Genomic DNA, 22,615 nt, shown 5'->3' with positions numbered 1-22,615 from the left:
AGTACTGGAGCTTCAGCTTCAGCATCATTCCTTCCAAAGAAATCCCAGGGCTGATCTCCTTCAGAATGGACTGGTTGGATCTCCTTGCAGTCCAAGGGACTCTCAAGAGTCTTCTCCAACACCACAGTTCAAAAGCATCAATTCTTCGGCACTCAGCCTTCTTCACAGTCCAACTCTCACATCCATACATGACCACAGGAAAAACCATAGCCTTGACTAGACGGACCTTAGTCGGCAAAGTAATGTCTCTGCTTTTGAATATACTATCTAGGTTGGTCATAACTTTTCTTCCAAGGAGTAAGTGTCTTTTAATTTCATGGCTGCAGTCACCATCTGCAGTGATTTTGGAGCCCCTAAAAAATAAAGTCTGACACTGTTTCCACTGTTTCCCCATCTATTTCCCATGAAGTGATGGGACTGGATGCCATGATCTTCATTTTCTCAATGTTGAGCTTTAAGCCAGCTTTTTCACTCTCCTCTTTCACTTTCATCAAGAGGCTTTTTAGTTCTCTGCACTTTCTGCCATAAGGGTGGTGTCATCTGCGTATCTGAGGTTATTGATATTTCTCCCGGCAATCTTGATTCCAGCTTGTGTTTCTTCCAGTCCAGAGTTTCTCATGATGTACTCTGCAAGGAGTTAAATAAGCAGGGTGACAATATACAGCCTTGACATACTCCTTTTCCTATTTGGAACCAATTGTAATTAGGCAGCCTGAATTTTTGCTACACCTGGCACTCCTACTTGGGGCTAGTTTATTAACACTTGCTTCCTTAAAGTCATCCTGTATTACGGTTGAGGGTGTGGATGGTGGAAGCTTACAGGAGCTAGTATCTGTTCTCAGAGAGTTTGTACTCTGGTTTCCCACAGAATTTTTGCAGTCAGAAACATAATCTTCTGGACTTTATCAATGACTGCTAGAAGAAACTTAAGAGCACTGTGTTTTCCTGCTACCTAATGACTCGATGGACGTGAGTCTGAGTGAACTCCGGGAGATGGTGATGGACAGGGGGGCCTGGCGTGCTGGGATTCATGGGGTCGCAAAGAGTCGGACACGACTGAGCGACTGAACTGAACTGAATGCAGAGTTATCCACATGTATCTGATCACAGAACCACCTGAAACTCTCTTCCCCTGGGGAGTCTGATTCTTTCCACGTGAAGAAGGATCCAAGTGCCAGCAGTTTTCACAAGAGCCCAGGTGACTCTCCTGCTCAGATAAGTCTGTGGAACTCTGGCAGCCCTGGCCTTGGAGGCCTCTGAGTAACACCTGGCAGGAAGTCACGGTCCAAGACAGATTCAGATCTCCCACTCTTACAACCTATTCAAAATCACTGACAGAACATTCCAAAGTGCTGATCATCCTTGTAAGTTGCTTTGTCGTTCACAAAGTTCATCCCTTTTGGTCTTCACTCTTAATTCTTCAGGAAAGCAAGGAAGCTTATTTCCGCTTTACAGAGGACAGGGAGGCTCACAGGGGCTAAGATCACACGGCAAGCTCTAGAAGCGGTCCGAGCAGCAAAGCCCGCCTTCTTTCCACCCCACCAAGCTACCTCCTTTAGCCTGCAAAACGTCTGTGGGGACCACTAGAGCCGGATTTCAGGTGACTTCCGTTCTTAAATATGCTGGCAGCCGCAGGCCTGCAATTAACAAACGAGGTGCATAGATCGGTGGCTGCAATTAACAAGGGGTGGAGTAGAGATCGGTGCCTGCAATTAAAAACAGAGGTAGAGGAGCGATCGGTGCCTGCAATTAACAAGGGGTGCAGCGATCTGTGTCTGCAATTAACAAACAGGGGTGGAGAGATCGGCGCGCTGCTAAGCGCAGGCACCGGGGCCCGCCGGCGAGCGGGGGCTGGACCCCGGTGGGCCGGCTCCGGGCTCTCCCGGTGCGGAGGGGCGGGCCGCCTTCCCACTGGTCCGCTCCAGCCGCGCGGCCTGCTGGCCACAGTTCCCAGCGGGCACGACCCGCGCGCGAGCCAGGCAGCCCCGGGCGGCGCGCGCCGGTCCGAGGGCGGGGACGTGCTCCGAGGACGCGCGCGGGGCTGGGCCTCCAACCGCCGCTCGCGGGGAAGAGGGCGGCTTCCCGCAAAGCCCGCCGCCGCCGCCGCCGCCGACTCGGAGGTGCCGAGGGTTGTGGGGGAGCTCGGGGCGCGCGGGAACATCGCCGTCGCCCGGCGCGGCCCGGAGGTTGGTAGCTGGTGACCGTAGAGGGTCCTCGGGAAGTTAGGCGTTGACTTTTTGCTTTAGGTTGGAAAACAAAAAGAAACGCACCAGACGCTTTCCGTTTCCCATTCCCATGCCTACGTGCGCGCCCGGAGGCGGGGCAGAGGACGCGCCAGGTCCCGCGCTGGAGACAAAGGCGGCGGCGGCGGCGGCAGTGGCTGTGCGCCCGGATCAAGGCCGGGGTCTCCGCGGCCGGCCGAGTCCGTACGCTCCCCTGCCCCGGCCCCTCTCCCTGGCCTCGTTCCAAGTTGGCATTGTTGCGGGAAGTGTGGACGCTGGACCCCTTGGCGGTCTTAGAAGTTCGCTGGCCTGACTTGCTGCGGCTCCGGGGACAAGGCTCCCCCTCACCCCCGCAAAGTTAGAGACTTCTTGCTTTCTATTCTCCGGACTCAAGTTTCCCTCTTTTCTTTTACGCCTGACCTTTAGGTGGCACAGTCTTTCCGTGGAAGGCCCTCCTCCCCGCTGTTCCTACCAGAGCGGGCGGGAGAGGTACTAGGATGGACGGCATTGGCGTTAAGAAATGTACCGCTTGATTGGTTCGTGGCTCTTGGATCAGGGCGGTCAGGCCATTGAGTTCGCATCCCGGGTGGTTTGTATTATGTGGGGGTGAAACTCATTGTTTCTGTCCTACTGTGCCGTGTTCCTCCTTCATTCATTCGCAGAGCTAGGTGTTTGCCGCCCCGTGATAAATGCTGTGGGAACGCTAGGAGAGGAGGGGGAAAGCTTTCCTGAGGAGGGGACTTTATACTGGACTTTGAAGAATGATTTTTTTTTTTCCTTCCCGTGTTCATGGTTCATCTTTTCTGTATTTTTTTCTCCCTCTTATCTCAGTGACAGACTATAATTGTCATTAAGTGTTGGATCAGAGGTCTGACCTGAAAGATTTAACTAATAGTAACAGGGATGATGTGCTTGTTAGGTGCTTTAAATCCAGTATTTCTAAACCTTGCAGTAACCGGGAAGGATAGTATTAACCCTTGTCACAGCAGAAGAAAGAAAGGCTTAGAGGAGATGTCAGAGCCACAGAGAGTAGGTGTTGGAGTCGGGTTTTGCACTTCTCTTTCTGGATCAAAGCCTATGCTTTATTTATTATTTATTTTGCCCCCTCCTTGGGAAGTAGGTTATATAGACTAAGGGTGAAGGCCAGGTCTCTGGAGACAGCCGTCATTTTTGTGGGTGGCTCTGTGTCGGTGTTAACTCTAGGTGATGTCAGGAACTAGCCAGGCTGATGGGCTGCTCTGGGGCTCAGACAGTAAAGAATCCACCTGCAATCCTGGAGGTCCAGGTTTGATCCATGGGTGGGGCCTCCTCTCTCTTCCCCGGAGAAGAAAATGGCAACTCACTCCAGCATTCTTGCCTGGAGAATTCCATGGGCAGAGGAGCCTGGCAGGCTACGTCCATGGGGTCACAAAGAGGTGGACAGAAGACTGAGTGACTAGTGCTTTCAGCCAGGGTGAACCTTACTCATCTGTGTCTCCTTCCAGGGCAGGGCCTAGCCGAGGGGAGGCGCTCCTTAACTGTTGCCTGGGAGCTCCCTGGCGTGGGTGAGATCCTTGGTTCCTTGTTGGGTGCTTTACCCATTTTTTCTTTTTGTTGCCATGGACTTCTTTCAAGTCTGCTGCTACTGCTGCTGCTAAGTTGCTTCAGTCGTGTCCGACTCTGTGTGACCCTACAGACAGCAGCCCATCAGGCTCCCTGTCCCTGGGATTCTCCAGGCAAGAATACTGGAGTGGGTTGCCATTTCCTTCTCCAATGCATGAAAGTGAAAAGTCAAAGTGAAGTCGTTCAGTCGTGTCCGACTCTTAGCGACCCCATGGACTGCAGCCCACCAGGCTCCTCCATCCATGGGATTCTCCAGGCAAGAGCACTGGAGTGGGCTCCCATTGCCTTCTCTTTCAAGTCTGGGGGAGCCAATTTTTAAAAGGCGTTCAAAAATACATAGTTACAAATTCTATTGAAACAGCAATCAAAGTAGTACAAAACCCCCACAATTATAATGTATTTCTTTTTTTAAAAGAATCAATCCGTTAAATATCAAAACTCAGTGCTGTATCAGATAAGGTCTCAGGATTTCAGAGTAGGGATACCTGTATGAGGGACATTTTGCAGTATTTGCAACAGCTGTGCTGTGGCATGACAGAATCTGTGACTCTTACTGGTGACAGAGTCACTGGAAATGCTCTTGCTCTCCACGTATATAATCAGATGAACTCCTGAATTTCAGAGGTTCGTGAAAATAAAGATGTATGAGAAAAGGCATTGGCGTTCGTGGGTGGAATTCAGGAGGCCATGAACGCCTTGTGGATAGAGGGCTGCGTGTCTAGGTTACAAGCCCGGGTTAGCCGTGGTTTGCTTCTTGCACTGTCTTGCTGGCCACACAAGCATTACAGTTTGTTTCCTTCTCCTTCACTTCCTGTCTCCTTTCCCTCAGGTCCACAGTTGTTTTTGATGGTCAAAGCTGTTGAAAGAGAATTGCTGGATTGTTTACCTGCTCCATCTGCGCTGGTCTTGCTCTGCATAATTCTGCTGGAGAATATTCCCACAACAGTGGTTTTGTTATCTAAAGCATGACTATCTTGCCTTCTTTCCTTCCGTCCAGTGGTGTATGGCGTTACCAGTGTCAGGCCAGAAGGGAGTTATCACTACATGTCCTACAGATGTTTTAAAAAATCTTCAGATGTTATTGTAAACAATTTAATGGTAGTACATTTAAATATTCAAGTGACATGGACAAGTTTTTTGAATAAAATATCTCTTAAGACACAAGAGCTAGACAATTTGTATAGTTCCATATCTGTAAAGAAATTAAATTTGTATTTAAAAACCTTTTCAGAGTATAATTTCCAGGCCCAGATGGCTTCACTAGTGCAATATTACAAACATTTAAAAAAATAAAAAAGAAGGAATACTCCCTGACTTGCTTTTATGAGGCCAGCATAACCTTGTTACTAAAGCTTGATAAGGAGGTTACAAGAAACTCTAAGCCAGACTCTCATGGAAAAGACACAAAAGCCCTAAAAGAAAGTATTGGTAAATCAAATCTAGTGACCTATACCTGTATTTATGGGACCCTGCTTATTTAACTTATGTTCAGAGTACATCATGAGAAACGCTGGGCTGGAAGAAGCACAAGCTGAAACCAAGATTGCTGGGAGAAATATCAATAACCTCAGATATGCAGATGACACCACCCTTATGGCAGAAAGTGAAGAGGAACTAAAGAGCCTCTTGATGAAAGTGAAGGAGGAGAGTGAAAAAGTTAGCCTAAAGCTCAACATTCAGAAAACTAAGATCATGGCATCTGGTCCCATCACTGCATGGGAAATAGATGGGGAAACAGTGTCAGACTTTATTTTTTAGGGGCTCCAAAATCACTGCAGATGGTGATTGCAGCCAGCGGTCATGTATGGATGTGAGAGTTGGACTGTGAAGAAGGCTGAGTGCCGAAGAATTGATTCTTTTGAACTGTGGTGTTGGAGAAGACTCTTGAGAGTCCCTTGGACTGCAAGGAGATCCAACCAGTCCATCCTAAAGGAGATCAGCCCTGGGTGTTCATTGGAAGGACTGATGTTGAAGCTGAAACTCCAATACTTTGGCCACCTCATGTGAAGAGTTGACTCATTGGAAAAGACCCTAATGCTGGGAGGGATTGGGGGCAGGAGGAAAAGGGGACGACAGAGGATGAGATGGCTGGATGGCATCACCGACTCGATGGACGTGAGTGAGTGAACTCTGGGAGTTGGTGATGGACAGGGAGGCCTGGCGTGCTGTGATTCATGGGGTCACAAAGAGTCGGACACGACTGAGTGACTGAACTGAACTGAAGCTGTGACCAAGTTGGATTTATTCTGGAATGTAAACTTTGTCTGACATTAGAAAATCAATAATTGTAATTTAGCCACAGAATAAAGGAGAAAAACTACTTAATAAAATTCAGCACCGATTTGTGATAAAATTTCTTTGTAAAACATTGAGAGATTTAAAACACTTAAAATAATAGAGGGTAATCACTGCTCCACAGATAACTCTGTGGATTCATTATAAGCCCAATTGAAATCCCAACAGATTTTTTTTCAAAAGTAGCCAATAAGCTAATTTTAAAATATATATGGAAATTCTAGACGATCTTAGTAAAGGAGCAAAGTTGGAAGATTTAAGCTGCTAGATGAGTATGTAGTTTGTCAGTGGGGTGTGGATACAATGCCAGATAGACCATGGAACCGGGTAGAGGATCCATAAACAGGCTCACAGGTCTGAGATCTCTTGATTTATAACAGAAGTGACTCTGCAGTGCTCTAGAGAAATGAGAGTCTTTTCAGTCAGTGTTCCTGGGCCAACTGGATATCCAAATGGACAAGGTGAATTTTGATCATCTGCCTCACCCTGTATACAAAAATTAATCAATATGTCATACGGCTAAATGGGAGATCTGAAACAAGAAAGCTTCTGGAAGAAAGCAAAGTAGAACACCTTTATGACAAGGTTTATTGAATAGGACAGAAAAAGCACAAATTATAGAAGAAAATATTGGTACAAACTACTGTTCATCGAAAGATTCCATAGAGAAAAGGCAACTTGCAGGATGGGTGAAGGTATTTGTAAGGGCTATATCCAATAAAGGACTCATTCCCAGAATGTAGAAACAGTTTTTCACAAATCATTGAGAAAAAGATAGCCCAGTAGAAAAAAGGGCAGGTCACTTCCCAAATAGGATTTTCAAATACACAATAAACATATGAAAAAGGGATTAACCTCATTAGTAATTGCTGCTGCTGCTAAGTCACTTCAGTCGTGTCCAACTCTGTGTGACCCCATGGACGGCAGCCCACCAGGCTTTGCCGTCCCTGGGATTCTCCAGGCAAGAGCACTGGAGTGCATTAGTAATTAGGGAAATACAAATTAAAACTACAATGGGATATCACTCTACTCACCAGAGTGGCTGAAAAATACAAACCCCTGTCAATGCTGAGTACTGGTTAGAATATGGAAAACTGGATCTCTTATACATGATGGTTGATGGGTGTGGAAGTTAGTATAACTGCTTTGGAAGTTGTTTTGAAGTATTGCAGTATCATTACTAAAACTGGGCAGATGCATCTCTTCTGACTCAGCTGCTCCGTTCTTGATAAACTCTGAACAGTAAGGCAGATACATTTGCACTGAAAGACAAGTAATAGTATGTGCAGAGCAGTATTATTCCTAATAGCTTGAAGTTAAAAACAACTCACGTGTTCATCAATAGTAGAATGGACGAAAGTGTAAGCAAATTGCTTATACAATGGAATACACCACAGTAATGAGAATGAACAAATCTGCTTAACACACAACATGGATGAGCCTTGCAAAGGTAGAACTGAGAAAAAGGTGGACGCAGCAAGAGTTAGTGCTTTGTGATCCATTTTTTTTGGGAAGTTCAAAAATGGGCAAAACTAAATAAACTAGGGTGTTAGGAGTCATGCTAGTGGTCACCTTTAGTGGAATTGAAAGGACAGAGAGGGAATTCAGTTTTTTATCTAAGTAGTAATTATTGGAATGAGTTTGCTTTTTGGAAGCCTTATACTTTTAAAAAAAATTAAGCATACTGTAATATAAAATTCACTTAAATATATTATTAAAATTTTTGATTCATTCAGCTGCCCCTAATCTGGGGAGTGTAAGATGTGGTGAGCATGAGTCTGGTGATTAAAAAGGCTTCAAATAGGTTGAGAATTTTACCGGGAAGGGATACAATATCACATCAGTAACTTTTCTGAACCAGGGGCTTATAAATCTGCCTCCTTTTCTTCCAATCTTTAACAGCAGAGATCTGACTCAAGGGCAGTTCATATAAAAGGACTTAGAGTTATGTTGCATATTAAGATTGACAGCAGTGTGAGATGGAAGCTGAAAAATGCTGAGTTGAGAACTGAACACAAAGTTTTGTTTTCAGGTTTCATTTTCTTGCAGCTTAAGTTTTTAGTTTATAACAATTAGATTAAAATATTCTGATGTTTTATATAAATCCTTTTAATGAAGTGCTTTCCTCCCACTTGACCATGAACTAATTGAGGTTAGGGGTGGCATATTAGTTTCCTATTGTTTCTGTAACGAATTACCATTAACTTAGTGGCTTAAAACAGCAGAAATTGGTTATTTTATAGTTCTGGAGATCAGAAATCCAAACTGGGTTGTCGGGGCAGTGTTCCTTCTAGAGATTCAGTGTGGTCGGGTTGTCTTTTTTTCTTTGCTAATGTTCTCTGTCGCTTACATCCCTTTATTCTTGGCCCCTTCCTCCATCTTCAGAGCGTATTCCTCTGACCTCTGCTTCCGTCATCCTCTGTCCTCTCTGTCCCTCACCTGCCTTCTTCCCTCTTAGCAGGGCTCTGTGCTTACATTAGGCCCACGTGGATTATTGGGGATAATGTCCCCATCTTGACATTTTTAACTGAATCACATCTGCAGAGTTGCTTTGCCATGTAAGGTAACATATTTACATGTTGGGGAAATAGGGCATGGACGTTTTTCTAGGGGAGCCATACCTGGCAGATCCTCCAGATAGAATCTATTTTGTCTTCACTAATAGCACAGTTCCTGATTCTCTGTAGGAGCTCATTGATGTTTGTCGAATGAAGGAATGCATCCCGGTTTTCACTGTTGGAAGTCTAGCTTCCCAAGAGGAGAAATGATGGTCTTGTCCTGCTCTGGCTCTGCACACCTGGAATTCTGTGTTCAGCTCTAGGCACCTGTACTGTAAAGAGACAACTGACAGCTGATAAAGGCTCTGGGAACCAAGCCACGGAAGAAATGACTGAAGGCAGCCTGGGGGTTTGTCCTGGCAGAGGGCTTGGGATGGAGTGGATGGCATTAATTATCTTTCAGTATTTATGAGTATGATTGGCAAGAATAATGGTTATTCTTTCAGTATGCTTAATAATCGTGGGAATAATACTAAAGACAACAAGAATAAGCATTTTAGAGCTTACCGTGGTCAACGTAATGTTCTATCTCTTTGTAAATGCATTTAGTCGTCACGGCAACTCTCAGAAGATAGTTACCATCTCTGTTATATAAGTAAGGGCATTGAAGCACAGAGAGGTCATGCAACTTGTACGAGGTCACACAGCTAGAAAGTAGCAAAGCTGGGATTCAGCCTTTGGCGTTCTGACTCCAGAGCCATGCTTTAAACTATCACACTGTCCTGCCTCTGTGCTTTCAGTTTCTCCAGGTGCAGTAAGACTAGTAGCAGAATGCTTTTTAGAAATGGAGGGGCAGATTTTGACTTAGTTTAAGAAGAAAAGAGATAACAATAAGAACTTCTTTGAAATAGAGTTTCCCTGCTTTGCAGTGTTACTGGACATGGTCAGGTAGGGTATTGTACTGAGTCGGCCAAAAAGTTCATTTGGGTTTTTCTGTACCATCTTATGGAAAAACCTGAACAAACATATTGGCCAACCCAACAAAAGAAATTCCCAAACTGGCTCGATCAAACGAGGTGACAGTACCGATTTTGAAATTTGGTTTGGGAAGGTAATTCTTTAAAATATACGTCTCTCAACCTTTATGACGTTTTACCTAATAAAGATCTCCTGTGAGATGTAGTTTTCCCACTGCCTCTCCAGATTTTACTTATTAGCAATTCTGACATCCTCGTGTGGTAAGCCACGTCTCTGCCCCTTTTTAAGATACTCCCAGCTGGCGCTAAAGAACTTGCAGACAAGAGACGTGGGTCAGTCCCTGGGTTGGGAAGATCCCCTGGAGGGCATGGCAACGCAGTCCAGTATCCTTGCCTGGAGAATCCCATGGACAGAGGACCCTGGCGGGCTACAGTCCATGGGGTCGCAAAGAGTGGGACACAACTGAAGCGACTTCACATATACACACTCCTCCAGTAAAGAGATGGAAGCTGTTCTCTCTTCCCCGCTGACTCTGTACTGAGCTTTTGACCAATAAAACGTTCTGTGAATTCTGGAGCCTGGTCCTTAAGAGACCTTGCCCCTCTTGCTTTTGTTCTTTTAAGACCCCGGAGCCACCGTGCTATGAAGGCCCAGCCTACTAGAGGACACATGCCCACGTGGAGGAGAAGTAAGGTACCTAGGTGATGGCTGGCACCAAATGCCAGACATGTGGGTGAGATCATTGTCCCCTCCAGCTGCCTTGAGCCAGAGCAGTGACAGTCATGTGAGCTGATGCCAGGTGAGGTCTGCAGAAGAATTGCTCAGATTGCCACCCCCCCGAATCACAGGAGAGAATACAGCTTGCTATTTTAAGCCTCCATGTTTTGGAATGATTTATTGCACAGTGACACATAGCTGATACATAATATTTTGGAGCATATTTGGACGTCGTGATAACGTATTTTTAAATATTCAGTAATTAGACTTTTGCCCAGCCCAGTGGACCTCTCCAGTCACAGCCGATCATTCCAATGTATTGATGAAGCCTTTCTGGGTTTAGGAAAGTGTTTCTCTTTAGAATGATGTGCGTAGAAGAATGAGACTCTTAAGCATGGTTGGGAAAACATTGTACTATGAGAAGACACCGTGAATCTGGGCTTGGTTTTTCTGGTAGAAGTCATGTAATTTTTATTCTGCAAAACAGGTCTCTGTTTCAACAAGTTGGACTTGGAAAAGAGTAGAAGTCTCCTAACATTTTTTCCAAATGTGCTAGAATATTGCTTTGCCCTGGCATTTTCTTTTCTGTAATGCCTTTGTCATTTCAGTGGGCATGAGTTTCTTTTGCTTTATTACTTTGTGGTTTCCAGAGTGCTCATTTGTTCCTAAATGTAGAACTATTTCAAGTTTACTCAACCCTTATCTCTATATGACTGCTGACTTTCCCCTCATATCCGAGGTAAATTGGTTTAGTTCGTCTTCTTCAGTAAATCTCTTAAGAAGTGTGTGAGTTAGAGGTTTCCTGTGTATTTGGATTACATCTAGTTGATTTTCTTCCTGGGGAGTATCTATACTATATGTAACTTTAAATTCTTTTCCATGTGTATAGCTTGTATTGTCTTCTAGCTTTCCTGACGAATTGATTTCATCGTAGATGTTGAAAAAAATGAATCGGGTGAACTTGAAGAATAGGGAGGTGGAGGTGGGTGAAGGAAGGCTCTGGAATTAGACTTTGTGAGTATGAATCTAAGCTCTGCTGTTTAGATTTGTGTGATTTGGGGCAGATTTCTTGATCCTTCCAGGCTTTGGTGGTCTTTTGTGTTGATGAGGTTACCAGAAGTACCAACCTCAGAGCTGTTATGGAGATTAAGTGAAAGAATACTTTTAAAGTGCTTTCTCAGCATAGGTAATCTGTCAATACTACTTATTAGAGTACAGTTCAGTTCAGTTTACTTTCGCTTTCACTTTGATGCATTGGAGAAGGAAATGGCAACCCACTCCAGTGTTCTTGCCTGGAGAATCCCAGGGACGGGGGAGCCTGGTGGGCTGCCGTCTCTGGGGTCACACAGTCAGACATGACTGAAGCAACTTAGCAGCAGCAGCAGCAGTTCAGTTCAGTCGCTCGGTTGTGTCCAACTCTTTGCGACCCCATGGACTGCAGCACGCCAGGCTGCCCTGTCCATCACCAACTCCCGGAGCTTGCTCAAACTCATATTCATTGAGTCGGTGATACCATCCAACCATCTCATCATCTGTCGTCCCCTTCTCCTCCTGCCTTCAATCTTTCCCAGCATCAGGGTCTTTCCCAATGAGTCAGTATTAGAGTACAGCTGTTACTTAACTCTGGGTAAACTCAGTAGAGAAATATTTCAGTTTAGTTAGTTGGGCATGATGATGGGGATGGTGCTGGAGATCGTTAGCTTCATGCTGAGGTTGCTGTTTTAAAGTCATCTGGTGCATGGGAGTATTTGGCTCCTCTGTCCGTGGAATGCTCCTGGCAAGAACACTGGAGTGGGTTGCCATTCCCGTCTCCAGGGGATGTTCCTGACCCGGGGATTGAACCCAGGTCTCTTGAATTGCAGGTGGATTCTTTGCTGTCTAAGCCACCGTGGAAGCCCAGGTGCTGTTTAGACCCTGTTTAGTGCTAAATACCAAGGGTGAGGAGCAGGAAAGAATTTAAAGAGGAAGCGTTGGAATCCATTTGTTGTACTTAGCAACAGTAAAGATAAAGGACTTTTGAAAAGAGATTGGAAATCGCTGGGGAAAAGCATCTTACAGAAGTTGTGTGTATGCACACTTTAGGCTTTGGCACAGTGAGCTGTCCTTTTCTGCCAAGAGTAAGGAACAGGATTTCTGCCTAAGAGAGTGGGAGTTGAGAACTTGGGTTCTGTTTTTTGCTCCATTGCTGGCTTCTCTGGGTCCTTGGGCAGATTGTGTCTTTTCTCTGAGCAGGACTCTGATCCCTGAAAAAAGAGCTAACTGTTATTCCTCCTGGTGAGAATGAGAGTGGATGGCATCTTTGAAAGCAGGTGGAGTGTTAAATTACAACATGAAAGCAAATGTACATTGCTTCAGTATAGAAAACTTTCTCTTCGTGGAGGAAGTCTTGCTGTTTTCCAGCTAAGATTTTATTATGTGGGCCCCATGAGTCCTATAGTTCCCAGATAAATATAATACTTTTTGGAACTACTCAGCCTGGGGCTCTTCTACCCAATACAAAGTAGAGAAATCTTGTTCATCCAGTCTGACTTCTTTCCCTTAATCCCAGGAAAACCTTTGCCATGGTTTTCTTCCAAGACCTAATCTTAAATGCATTTTCTCTCTTAGTCTTCACTTTGTGCCAGTTCCTTACTCTCATCAGTAATACCAGCTTTGAGATAATGTAGTCTTAACAGCTTTGGAGATGCTGTTTTAGGTCCTTTATTCCCCCTCCACCCCACTGCCTCCTGGACTAGTTTGGTGCCATGTGCAACTTGATTTTTCCTACTGTGTTGCATGGTTCTAGAATTTTTTCTCCACTTCCCACAGAGGGCCTGAATCGCTGACCTCCCTGCCTCTCGACGCTAGCACCATGTCAAAGGTCTTCTTCCTGAAGCTTCACACAAAAATTAAATGTTATATATGTTTAAGACCCTTTGCCACTTGGCTCTAAAACTGCCCACATTGTTTCCTTCTCAAGGTCCTGACCAGTATTCCCTCTGAAGTGAAAGTGCTCTCAGGCACATCTTTACCATCAGATCTCCCGGTAACCCTCCTTAGCTCTCACATCAGTAATGTAACCTCCTTTATACAGATTGATCAGGTAGATTCCTACTTTAAAACAGTCCGTGTTGTTGTAGCTTGGCTGTTTCCTATAGAAATCATGATGTAAATGGTGATGAGTTTCTAGGCTATTGAATGTGCGAGTGTTAAGTCACTCAGTCATCTCTGATTCTTTGCAACCTTGTGGACGGTAGCCTGCCAGGCTCCTCTGTCCGTGGAATTTTTCTCCAGTCAAGAATACTGGAGTGGGTTGCCATTCCCTTCTTCTCCATGAAATCTTCCTGACCCAAGGATCAAACCTGGGTCTCCTGCATTGCAGGTGGATTCTTGGCCGTGTGAACCACAAGGGAAGTCCAGGCTGTTGCGTGGATGCACACTTAACTGATAATGTTACTGCAGCCCTGAATCTATGCATGCAAAACAGAAAAAAAGGCATTACTTACACATCTGAGTAAGGATTCCTTTAATTTCATTGTGGTAGCTTGTGCCTAAAGAAGAGCATAGTCACATTTAGAAAACTGAAACATTAGAAACTTGAGAATTTTCTGAGTCTTTAGGAACCTTTGTGAGTTTGGACATTAAAAAAAAATTCTAGTTATATTCCCAAAGGTGCAGCTTTCTTTTCTTTGATACTGTTGCATCATTAAATTCCTTAAAACATATCTACCCTGATTGGCTCTCTGAGTGCGCAGCTGAAACAAACAGAGGTGGGGAGAGCACTGGAGAGAGCAATCTTCTTGAGATAAGTGGACAAGAGTTGAATTATTAAGGAAGAAAGATCTGTTAAGGACAAGTGGGTGTGTGTGTGTGATGGTGGTGTTTTGAGATTACATTCCTGGGATTGTGAATGGTGAGGCAAGAAGAGTGAGTACTGCATATAATTCCTTTTGGGGCTAAGAAAAGAGATGGTGAGAAGAGACGCTGGGCAGAAAGCTCTCCAGACGGCCCCCAAGGACACATTGTTGCTGTCTGGGGTGGCCTTGGGCTGGATGTGGGGACGGGAGGAGGATGAGACATTAGAGAGAGCTCTTGGGGGTGCTGATGAGCGGAAGAAGTCCCCGCAGTGGGTGGGATGATCAGTCCCTCCTCCCATGGAAGGTCAGTTGCTGCTGCTGCTAAGTTACTTCAGTTGTGTCCGACTCTGTGCGACCCCATAGACAGCAGCCCACCAGGCTCCCCCGTCCCTGGGATTCTCCAGGCAAGCACACTGGAGTGGGTTGCCATTTCCTTCTTCAACGCATGAAAGTGAAAAATGAAAGTGAAGTCGCTCAGTCATGTCTGACCCTCAACAACCCCATGCACTGCAGCCTTCCAGGCTCCTCCATCCATGGGATTTTCCAGGCAAGAGCACTGGAGTGGGGTGCCATTGCCTTCTCCGATGGAAGGTCAGTTAGAGGTCATCAATTCAGAAGGAAACCCAGGGTTCTGGGGAGGTAAGCTCCTGATGAGTTCAATTCACTAACTGATCCACTGAGATGGATTTTAGCTAGTGTTCACTGAGTGCTTCCTCTGTGTCAGGCCCTGGATATGCCTTTTACATTTAATCCACTTAATAAGTCTATGAGGAAGCATATCTGGGAAGCTGTGACCCACTTAAATTCCTGAGCCAGTCAGTGGCAGAGCCTGGTTACCCCCCAGGTCTGCCTGATGCAGAATCCACTACTGTTTGTCAGCAGGAGGCCGTTTGGTCCAGTCCCCAAATGTTAAATATGAGAACACAGCCCTCCGCTTTGTTGCTTATTACTGAGTATCTCTGTGTATATGTCTGCAGAATGTATACGATATAGCCAAGAGCAGCGTCAAAAAACATTTGAGTTTTCTAGTTTTCTGACAGTTAAGTCACTAATGCAAGAGAATTGTCCTCGAAGGAGAATGTTCACTAAAAGCTTCAAAACTGCAGGAATTCTGGAAGTTTTAGTTATTCTCCAAGATTATTTATGTTCAAATTTCAGTAACTTTTGAAGGGGGTTCAGCTCTTTGCCAATTGAGGAAGTTATCCAACAGAGTAATACCAGCATCCTTGGGAAGGAGAGCAAATACAAAATTCAGAGGTTGTATCAATGACGCACCGCATAGGACAGGGATCTCTGTTCAGTGTTCTCTGGCATCCTGGATGGCAGGGGGGTTTGGGGGGAGAACGGATACATGTATATGTATGGCTGAGTCCCTTTGCTGTTCACCTGAAATGATCATAGTATTGTTTATCAGCTGTAATGCATGACAAAACAGAAAGTTAAAAAGAAAGCCCAGAGATTGAAATTTACTTATCACTAAATGGAAAATTACTAATCCTACAAAGTCCCCCAAAGAAATCTTAACAGATTCTGGAAGGTGCCAGGTATTTAAAAATAAAGGGTTGTTGTTGTCAAGTCGCTTCAGTCGTGTCTGACTCTGTGCGATCCCATAGACGGCAGCCCACCAGGCTCCCCCATCCCTGGGATTCTCCAGGCAAGAACACCGGAGTGGGTTGCCATTTCCTTCTCCAATGCATGGAAGTGAAAAGTGAAAGTGAAGTCACTGAGTCATGTCCAACTCTCAGCGACCCCATGGACTGCAGCCTTCCAGGCTCCTCCATCCATGGGATTTTCCAGGCAAAAGTACTGGAGTGGGGTGCCATCGCCTTCTCTGGAAATAAAGTGTAGTGGTTCTGAAAAGTACTAGGGGATCCCACGAAGGCGTTGTTGAAATTCCAGGGCTTAGAGAGATTGGCCGTGGAAGTATGAGTGCCAGATTCTGGGTATTCTAGGAGCTCTGTGGGAGAAACTCATGCCTCGGCAACTTGTAGGTAATTACCAGGGGATCATCTGGTTGGAGGACCACTGATTTCTGACTTCATATTTTATGAAAGGGAAAGTTTATATCCCTTCCTGCTGTGACTCCCTGAAGAAAGGGGTTTGTGAGTAGTAGGTTCTGAGCTAGACTCTGAGGGCAAATAACTCTGTGAACTGGTACTAAAGGGGCTCCATCCCTGAGGGGTGAGGTGGGGGCCCAGGGGTCTCAAAACCTGGATTTGAGCCCTGGCACCATTATTTCTGATTGAATGACCTCACCATGTTCACATTCATCATCTATAAATGCCTGCCTCTGGTGCTCCACATACTTCACCCAACTCTTGTGAAAATACAATGAGCTCATGGGTGAGATCTGAGTTTTGGCATTACTGTCACGTATTAGAAGTGCTTGCTGGGGGCTTAACATTTTGCTCTTGTTTTAATTTGACTTTGACATATGTGAGAGGTTTAAGTAAAGCAATGACGGCCATAGAGGGGTTTACATTTAGCTAACTCTATGTCATTTGGGAACTGATCATTTAATTTGCAGAATTTTAGGACTTCCTGTTACCTGCTTTATTACTTAAGAGTATAGACATGGCTGCCGTAACAGAGAGCTTTAGAAGGGCACAGCCTTAAACGACCTGGGAATGCATTTCTCTCTCATGTAACAGTCCAGAGATGTTAGAGGTCCAGGGCAGCTTGGGGGGTGGGGTGGGGTGGGGTGGGACATGCAGTCAGGAACTGAGGCGCCTCTGTCTTGCTTTTCTCTGCGGCTTTACCCTCCTGGTCTAAAGGTGGCTGTTCCAACTCCACCCAGCAGGAAGAGGATGACCGCAGCCTCAGCGCCAGAACTATTCAAATATCCACCCTTGGACACTGTATGCACTCAGCATCCTTGTGTCCAGATAAAAATGCAGTTCCTGTGCAAGAAGGGAGACTGCATATACAGAGTGCGCAGCTCACAGTCTGCCAGTGGGATCAGGCTGTTAGCTTCCCTTTAAGAAGCGCCTGGAAGATGGAAGACACGGTTTTGTTAATCCAGTCTTATAAACCACTGTTGGGATGGCATTGGAAGGGGAGAGCGAGGAGGATGAGACTGTTGGGTTAGAGGAGGCTTGGAGGTGGTTTGTGCTTTTAATTTTTTAATGTATGTATTTACTTGGCTGCCAGCTGGATCTTTAGTTGCGGCATGTGAACCCTTAGTTGCAGCGTGTGGGATCCGGTTCTGTGAGCATGGAGTCCTGGCCACTGAACCTCCAGGGAAGTCCCTGGGGCTCCCTTCTCTTCAGGCTTTTGAACAGTAATCTTTTATTTCTGGAGCACGGGGTGGTCCTGTCCTGCTGCGCTCGGTGCCCGTGCTGGGTTCTGTGGACTTACGTCGTGGTCCCTGCTCTCTAAAGGTCCGCTCTGCGGGGAGACGGGTGTGGCAGCAGTGAGGACAGACATGGCTGGTGTACACTGTGCTGGAGGCAGGCGGGCGGCGTGGGCTCAAGGGGAAGACCTGCCCACCCTGGGCAGGCAGGGTGTGTGTGTGTGTGTGTGTGTGTGTGTGTGTGTGTGTGTGTGTGGTGTGGTGTGGTGTGGTGTGGTGTGTGTGTGGTATGGTGTGTATGTGTGGTGTGGTGTGTGTGAGGTATGGTGTGGTGTGTGTGTGGTATGGTGTGGTGTGTGTGATGTGTGTATGTGTGTGATGTGTGTGTATGATGATATGTGTATGATGTGTGTGTGATATGTGTGTGTGATCTGTGTATGTGTGTGTGATATGTATGTGTGATGTTTGTGATATGTATGCACGTGTGATGTGTGTGTGATATGTGTGTGATGTGTGTGTGATCTGTGTATGTGTGTAATGTGTGTGTGATATGTGTGCGTGTGATATGTGTGTGATTTTTGTGATATTTATGTATGTTTGATGTGTGTGTGATACGTGTCTGTATGATGTGTGTGTGATGTGTGTGATGTGTGTGTGATATATGTGTGTGATGTGTGTATATGTGTGTGTGTGCATATGTGTGTGTGATGTGTGTGTGGTGTGTGTGATGTGTGTGTGAGGTGTGTGTATGTGTGTGAGGTGTGTGTATGTGTGTGTGTGATGTGTGTGGTGTGTGTGTGATGTGTGTGTGATTTGTGTGTATGTGTGATGTGTGTGAGGTGTGTGTGTGAGGTGTGTGTATATGATGTGTGTGGTGTGTGTGTGATGTGTGTGTGCGCGTGATGTGGGTGTATATGTGTGTGATGTGTGTGTGTGATGTGTGTGTATGTGATGTGTGTGTGATGTATGTGTGTGATGTGTGTATGTGTGATGTGTGTGAGGTGTGTGTGAGGTGTGTGTGTATGATGTGTGTATATGTGTGATGTGTGTGTGTATGTGTCTGTGTGATGTGTGTGATGTGTGTGTGTGATGTGTGTGATGTGTGTGTGATGTGTATGTGTGATGTGTGTGAGGTGTGTGTGTGAGGTGTGTGTATATGATGTGTGTGGTGTGTATGTGTGATGTGTGTATATGTGTGTGTGATGTGTGTATATGTGTGTGATGTGTGTATATGCATGTGTGATGTGTGTGTGATGTGTGTGTGTGATGTGTGTGTGTATGTGTGTATGATGTGTGTATATGTGTGATGTGTGTATATGTGTGTGTGGTGTGTGTGTGTGGTGTGTGTGTGTGATGTGTGTGTATGTGTGTGTGATGTGTGTGTGATGTGTGTGTGATGTGTATATGTGTGTGTGATGTGTGTATATGTGTGTGATGTGTGTATATGCATGTGTGATGTGTGTGTGTGTATGTGTGTATGATGTGTGTATATGTGTGATGGGTGTATATGTGTGTGTGGTGTGTGTGTGTGGTGTGTGTGTATGTGTGATGTGTGTGTATGTGTGATGTGTGTGTGTGATGTGTATGTGTGTGTGTGTGATGTGTATATGTGTGTGTGTGGTGTGTGTGTGTGTGATGTGTGTGTGATGTGTGTGTGTATGTGTGATGTGTGTGTGTATGTGTGTGAGATGGGGATGCGGCGCTGTCCTCTGGCGTGTGTTTTTGGCTTACGGCTTTTATTTCTGTTTCTCTTCCTAGAAACTCTCGGCGTGGGCCACAGAACCCTTTGTCACAGGAGCAATGCTGCCCTGGTGGGAACTGTCCTTTTACCTGTTAGCTTCCATAGGCTTCCACTTCTATTCCTTCTATGAAGTCTACAAAGTCTCCAGAGGTAAGGTCCTAATTTTTCTGAATTTGTGTCAGAAAAACAAGGTAGGGGCGGGAGTGCTCAGAGGTGGAAGGTTCAGGAAGACGGCCTCATGGGCACGGGATGGCTTGAGCTCTGCTTTGCTTTCCCCTGGTCTTGGACAGTTTGAATCGATGACCTGTCGGTGGAGTTTCCACCCTAATCTTGGATCTTCTAGGTGATCCCGTGGCTGGTCCTCTGAAGCAGGAAAGTTTGGTTCAGTGGCCACTGAAGGCCGTGGAGGTGCTTGGCATTGATAAATAGTAGTAACCTCTTAAATTTCTCCCTTGCCGCTGCTCCTCTCGGCCATGTGGAGGCTGCCCACAGTGTCGGAGGCCTGGACTCCCTTCCTCTTCTTGTCCTGCTCTCTGCCCTGCTTTTGTGCTCATGTTGAAGAGGAACTGTTACCAGGCCCTTGGGAGGGGGATGGGCGCTCCTTTCCTTTAAGGGCATCTTGGAACAAACATCGCCATGTCACTTCTGCTCACACCAGTTGACCAGCGCCAATTCCCGTGGCCCCAGCTGGTAGGCTGGGAAATATTGTGGTTCGCTCGGTGGCCGTGTGTTACATAAAGCTTCCCATACTGGGGAGGAATGGAGGAGAGAATTTTGGCGGGTCCGTGAGTGGTCTCTTCCATAGCCAAGGACAGTTTCCTAGAGGTGATGGTGAGCCTTGTCTTAAGGAAGAACAGAAGTCAGCCAAGTAGAGAAGAGGGCAGAGGCTCTGTGGACAGAGGTGGGTTTGCAGGCAAATAGACAGCCGTGTGCCATGCTGCTGGGGTGTGAGGAGACACAGAATGGCCTGGGAACTCCGCACCATTTGGTAGGGCTGGTGCTTGGAGGGAGGGGCCCAGGGGTTAAGCTTAGATCAAGGAGTGGGGATAGGCTGTGAATGACTCTGTGTATTCCTTTGGCTGAGGTTGCTGCTGCTGCTAAGTTACTTCAGTCGTGTCCAACTTTGTGCGACCCTATGGACAGCAGCCCAGCAGGCTCCTCTGTCCATGGGATTTTTCTAGGCAAGAATACTGGAGTGGGTCGCCATTTCCTTCTCTTTTGGCTGAGGAGTCTGGACTTTATCTTGAAGGTAGGAGAGTTTGCTGAAAGTAATTGTGCTTACTGAAAATGGCAAAGGTGGGTTTGAGGGAGCACAGTTGGCAGTGCTGAGCTCTGGGTGTCTGCCTCCGCATGGATCCCTGGGCTTGGTTTGTATCGGTGGGATCAGCCTTGCTCCCATTCTACACATGTCTCGCTCAGAGCTGTGGGCTTGGTCGCAGAGACTGACCGTTGAAAGTAGATGAAGACGGTTGGGTCAAGGCCATCCGAATAGCTGCATTCGCCTGCTGGAGGCTCTCAGCTCTCAGGCCCCACGTACACGGAGCTCATCTGCTCTGCGTCAGGCACCTTGTTAGATTCTTTCTGTACCTGTCTTATTCCATCTTTAGGGCAGCCCTGAGATGTGGTGTATTACTTGGGAGACAGGCTTGGCTGCAGAAACACAGCCTCCACAATGACTGTAGTCAGGGCTGGTGTGGTGTCTGGACAGCACCCATGACCTTGGCTCCTTCTGCCACGTTCCCCTGCCGTCCTTGACATGTGGTTCCCCTCTCATGACATGAGGTGGCTGCTCCAGCTCAAATGCCATCTTCACTTCTTTTCCCAGAAGGAAGCAGGGAAGGGATGGGGAGGACAGACCCTCTTTTCCAGAGCATAACCCTGAAAGTTCCTTTATCGTGTTCATCCAGGTACTGTTCCCTAGATCCTAGCCCTGTGGACTCAACTGTGAGGGAAGCTAGTAAATGTAATCTTTGGTTGGGAGGCCATTTTTTTCCCCCAGTGGAACTGAAGGGTTCTATTATAGAAGAGGAAAGAAAGAATGGGTGTTAGCATTTAGTCATCAGTCTTTTCCATAAATGGGGTATCTTTGTTATCCATTGTTACATAACAGATCACCCTGAAGCTTTGTGATTTAAAACAACCACTGCCGTTTGCTATCAGTCACTGTTCTGTGAGGTTTTTTCCCCTTTTAAATAGACTATTTTTTAAAAAGCAGTTTTAGGTTCACAGCAAAATTGGGCAGGAAGTACAAAGAGCTTCTATGCACTCAGTGTCCCAGACAATAACAGCTGCCCTGACTACCAGCGTCCTGCACCAGATTTGTTACAGTTGACAACCTGCGTTGATATATCCTTATCACCCAAAGTCCATAGTTTACTGTAGGGTTCATTCTTGGTGATATTCATTCTGTGAGTTTCGAGAAATGTAAGTTACATGTTTACATCATTATATCAATAATATCTTACAGAGGAGTTTCATGGCCCTAAAAATCTTCTGTGCTCTGCCTGTTCATCCCTCCCTCCTCTAACCACTGGCAACTACTTATCCTTTTACCATCTTCATAGTTTCACCTATTTTCATTTAAAAAAACATTTTTTTTTTTTTTTTTTTTGCCACACCATGTGGCTTGTGGGATCCTAGTTCCCTGACCAGGGATCAGAACCTGGGTCCCCTGCAGAGTCTTAACCACCAGACTGCCAGGGAATTCCCCAATTTGACCTATTTCAAAATATCATATAGTTGGAATCTGAAATTGTGTCTTTCACTTAATATGCATTTAAGTTCCTCCTTGACTTTTCACAGCTTGAGAGCTTATTTCTTTTTAGTGATGAACAGTATTCCATTGTCTGAATATAGTGGTGAACAATATTCCATTGTCTGAATGCTCATTCACTGATTTAAAGGCATCTTGTGGCCTCCTAGTTTTGGCGATTCTGAATAAAGCTGCTGTTAAATCTGTATGAAGGTGTTTGTATGGACATTACAACACCCATTACTCCCTTTGGGTAAATACCGAGGAGCAGTGGTTGAATTGTACGTTAAGAGGATGTTTATTTTTTATAAGAAACTGCCAGTTTTCTTCCAAAGTAGCTATATATCATTTTGCATTCTCACCAAAAATGGGTTCCTGTTGTTCCACATCCTTGTAGTGTTTTAGATTTTGGCCATTGAATTATTGTCTTAATTTGCATTTTCCTGACGATGTGTACTGTGGAGCATATTTTCGTATGCTTATTTGCTATCTCTATAGTCCTTTGGTGAGCTGTCAGGTCAGGACTTCTACCCATTTTAAAATCAAATTGTTCATTTTCTTATTGTTGATTTTCAGCAGTTTTTTTTGTATCTTTTAGATAATAATCCTTTATCAGATATCTCTTTTGCAGGTATTTTCTCCCAGTCTGTGGCTTATCTTCTCATTCCCTTGACTGTGTCTT

At 45.7% G+C, this 22,615-nt stretch overlaps 1 protein-coding gene across 2 annotated transcripts in view; it reads left to right on the top strand.

Moving 5' to 3' along the window:
* The window catches only part of HHAT (hedgehog acyltransferase), a 367,555-nt gene continuing 346,970 nt past the window's right edge, over positions 2,031-22,615 (top strand). For both annotated transcript variants that reach the window (XM_018060771.1, XM_018060770.1), the window contains exons 1-2: positions 2,031-2,186; positions 19,199-19,331. In XM_018060771.1, coding sequence (XP_017916260.1) covers positions 19,241-19,331 — 91 coding nt within the window. In that variant the 5' untranslated portion in view covers positions 2,031-2,186; positions 19,199-19,240. The remainder of the gene's footprint in view (positions 2,187-19,198; positions 19,332-22,615) is intronic.

This window comes from Capra hircus, chromosome 16 (genome assembly GCF_001704415.2).
Source record: "Capra hircus breed San Clemente chromosome 16, ASM170441v1, whole genome shotgun sequence".
NCBI classification, from domain to species: Eukaryota; Metazoa; Chordata; class Mammalia; order Artiodactyla; family Bovidae; genus Capra; species Capra hircus.
This window is presented reverse-complemented; position numbering and strand designations above follow the sequence as displayed.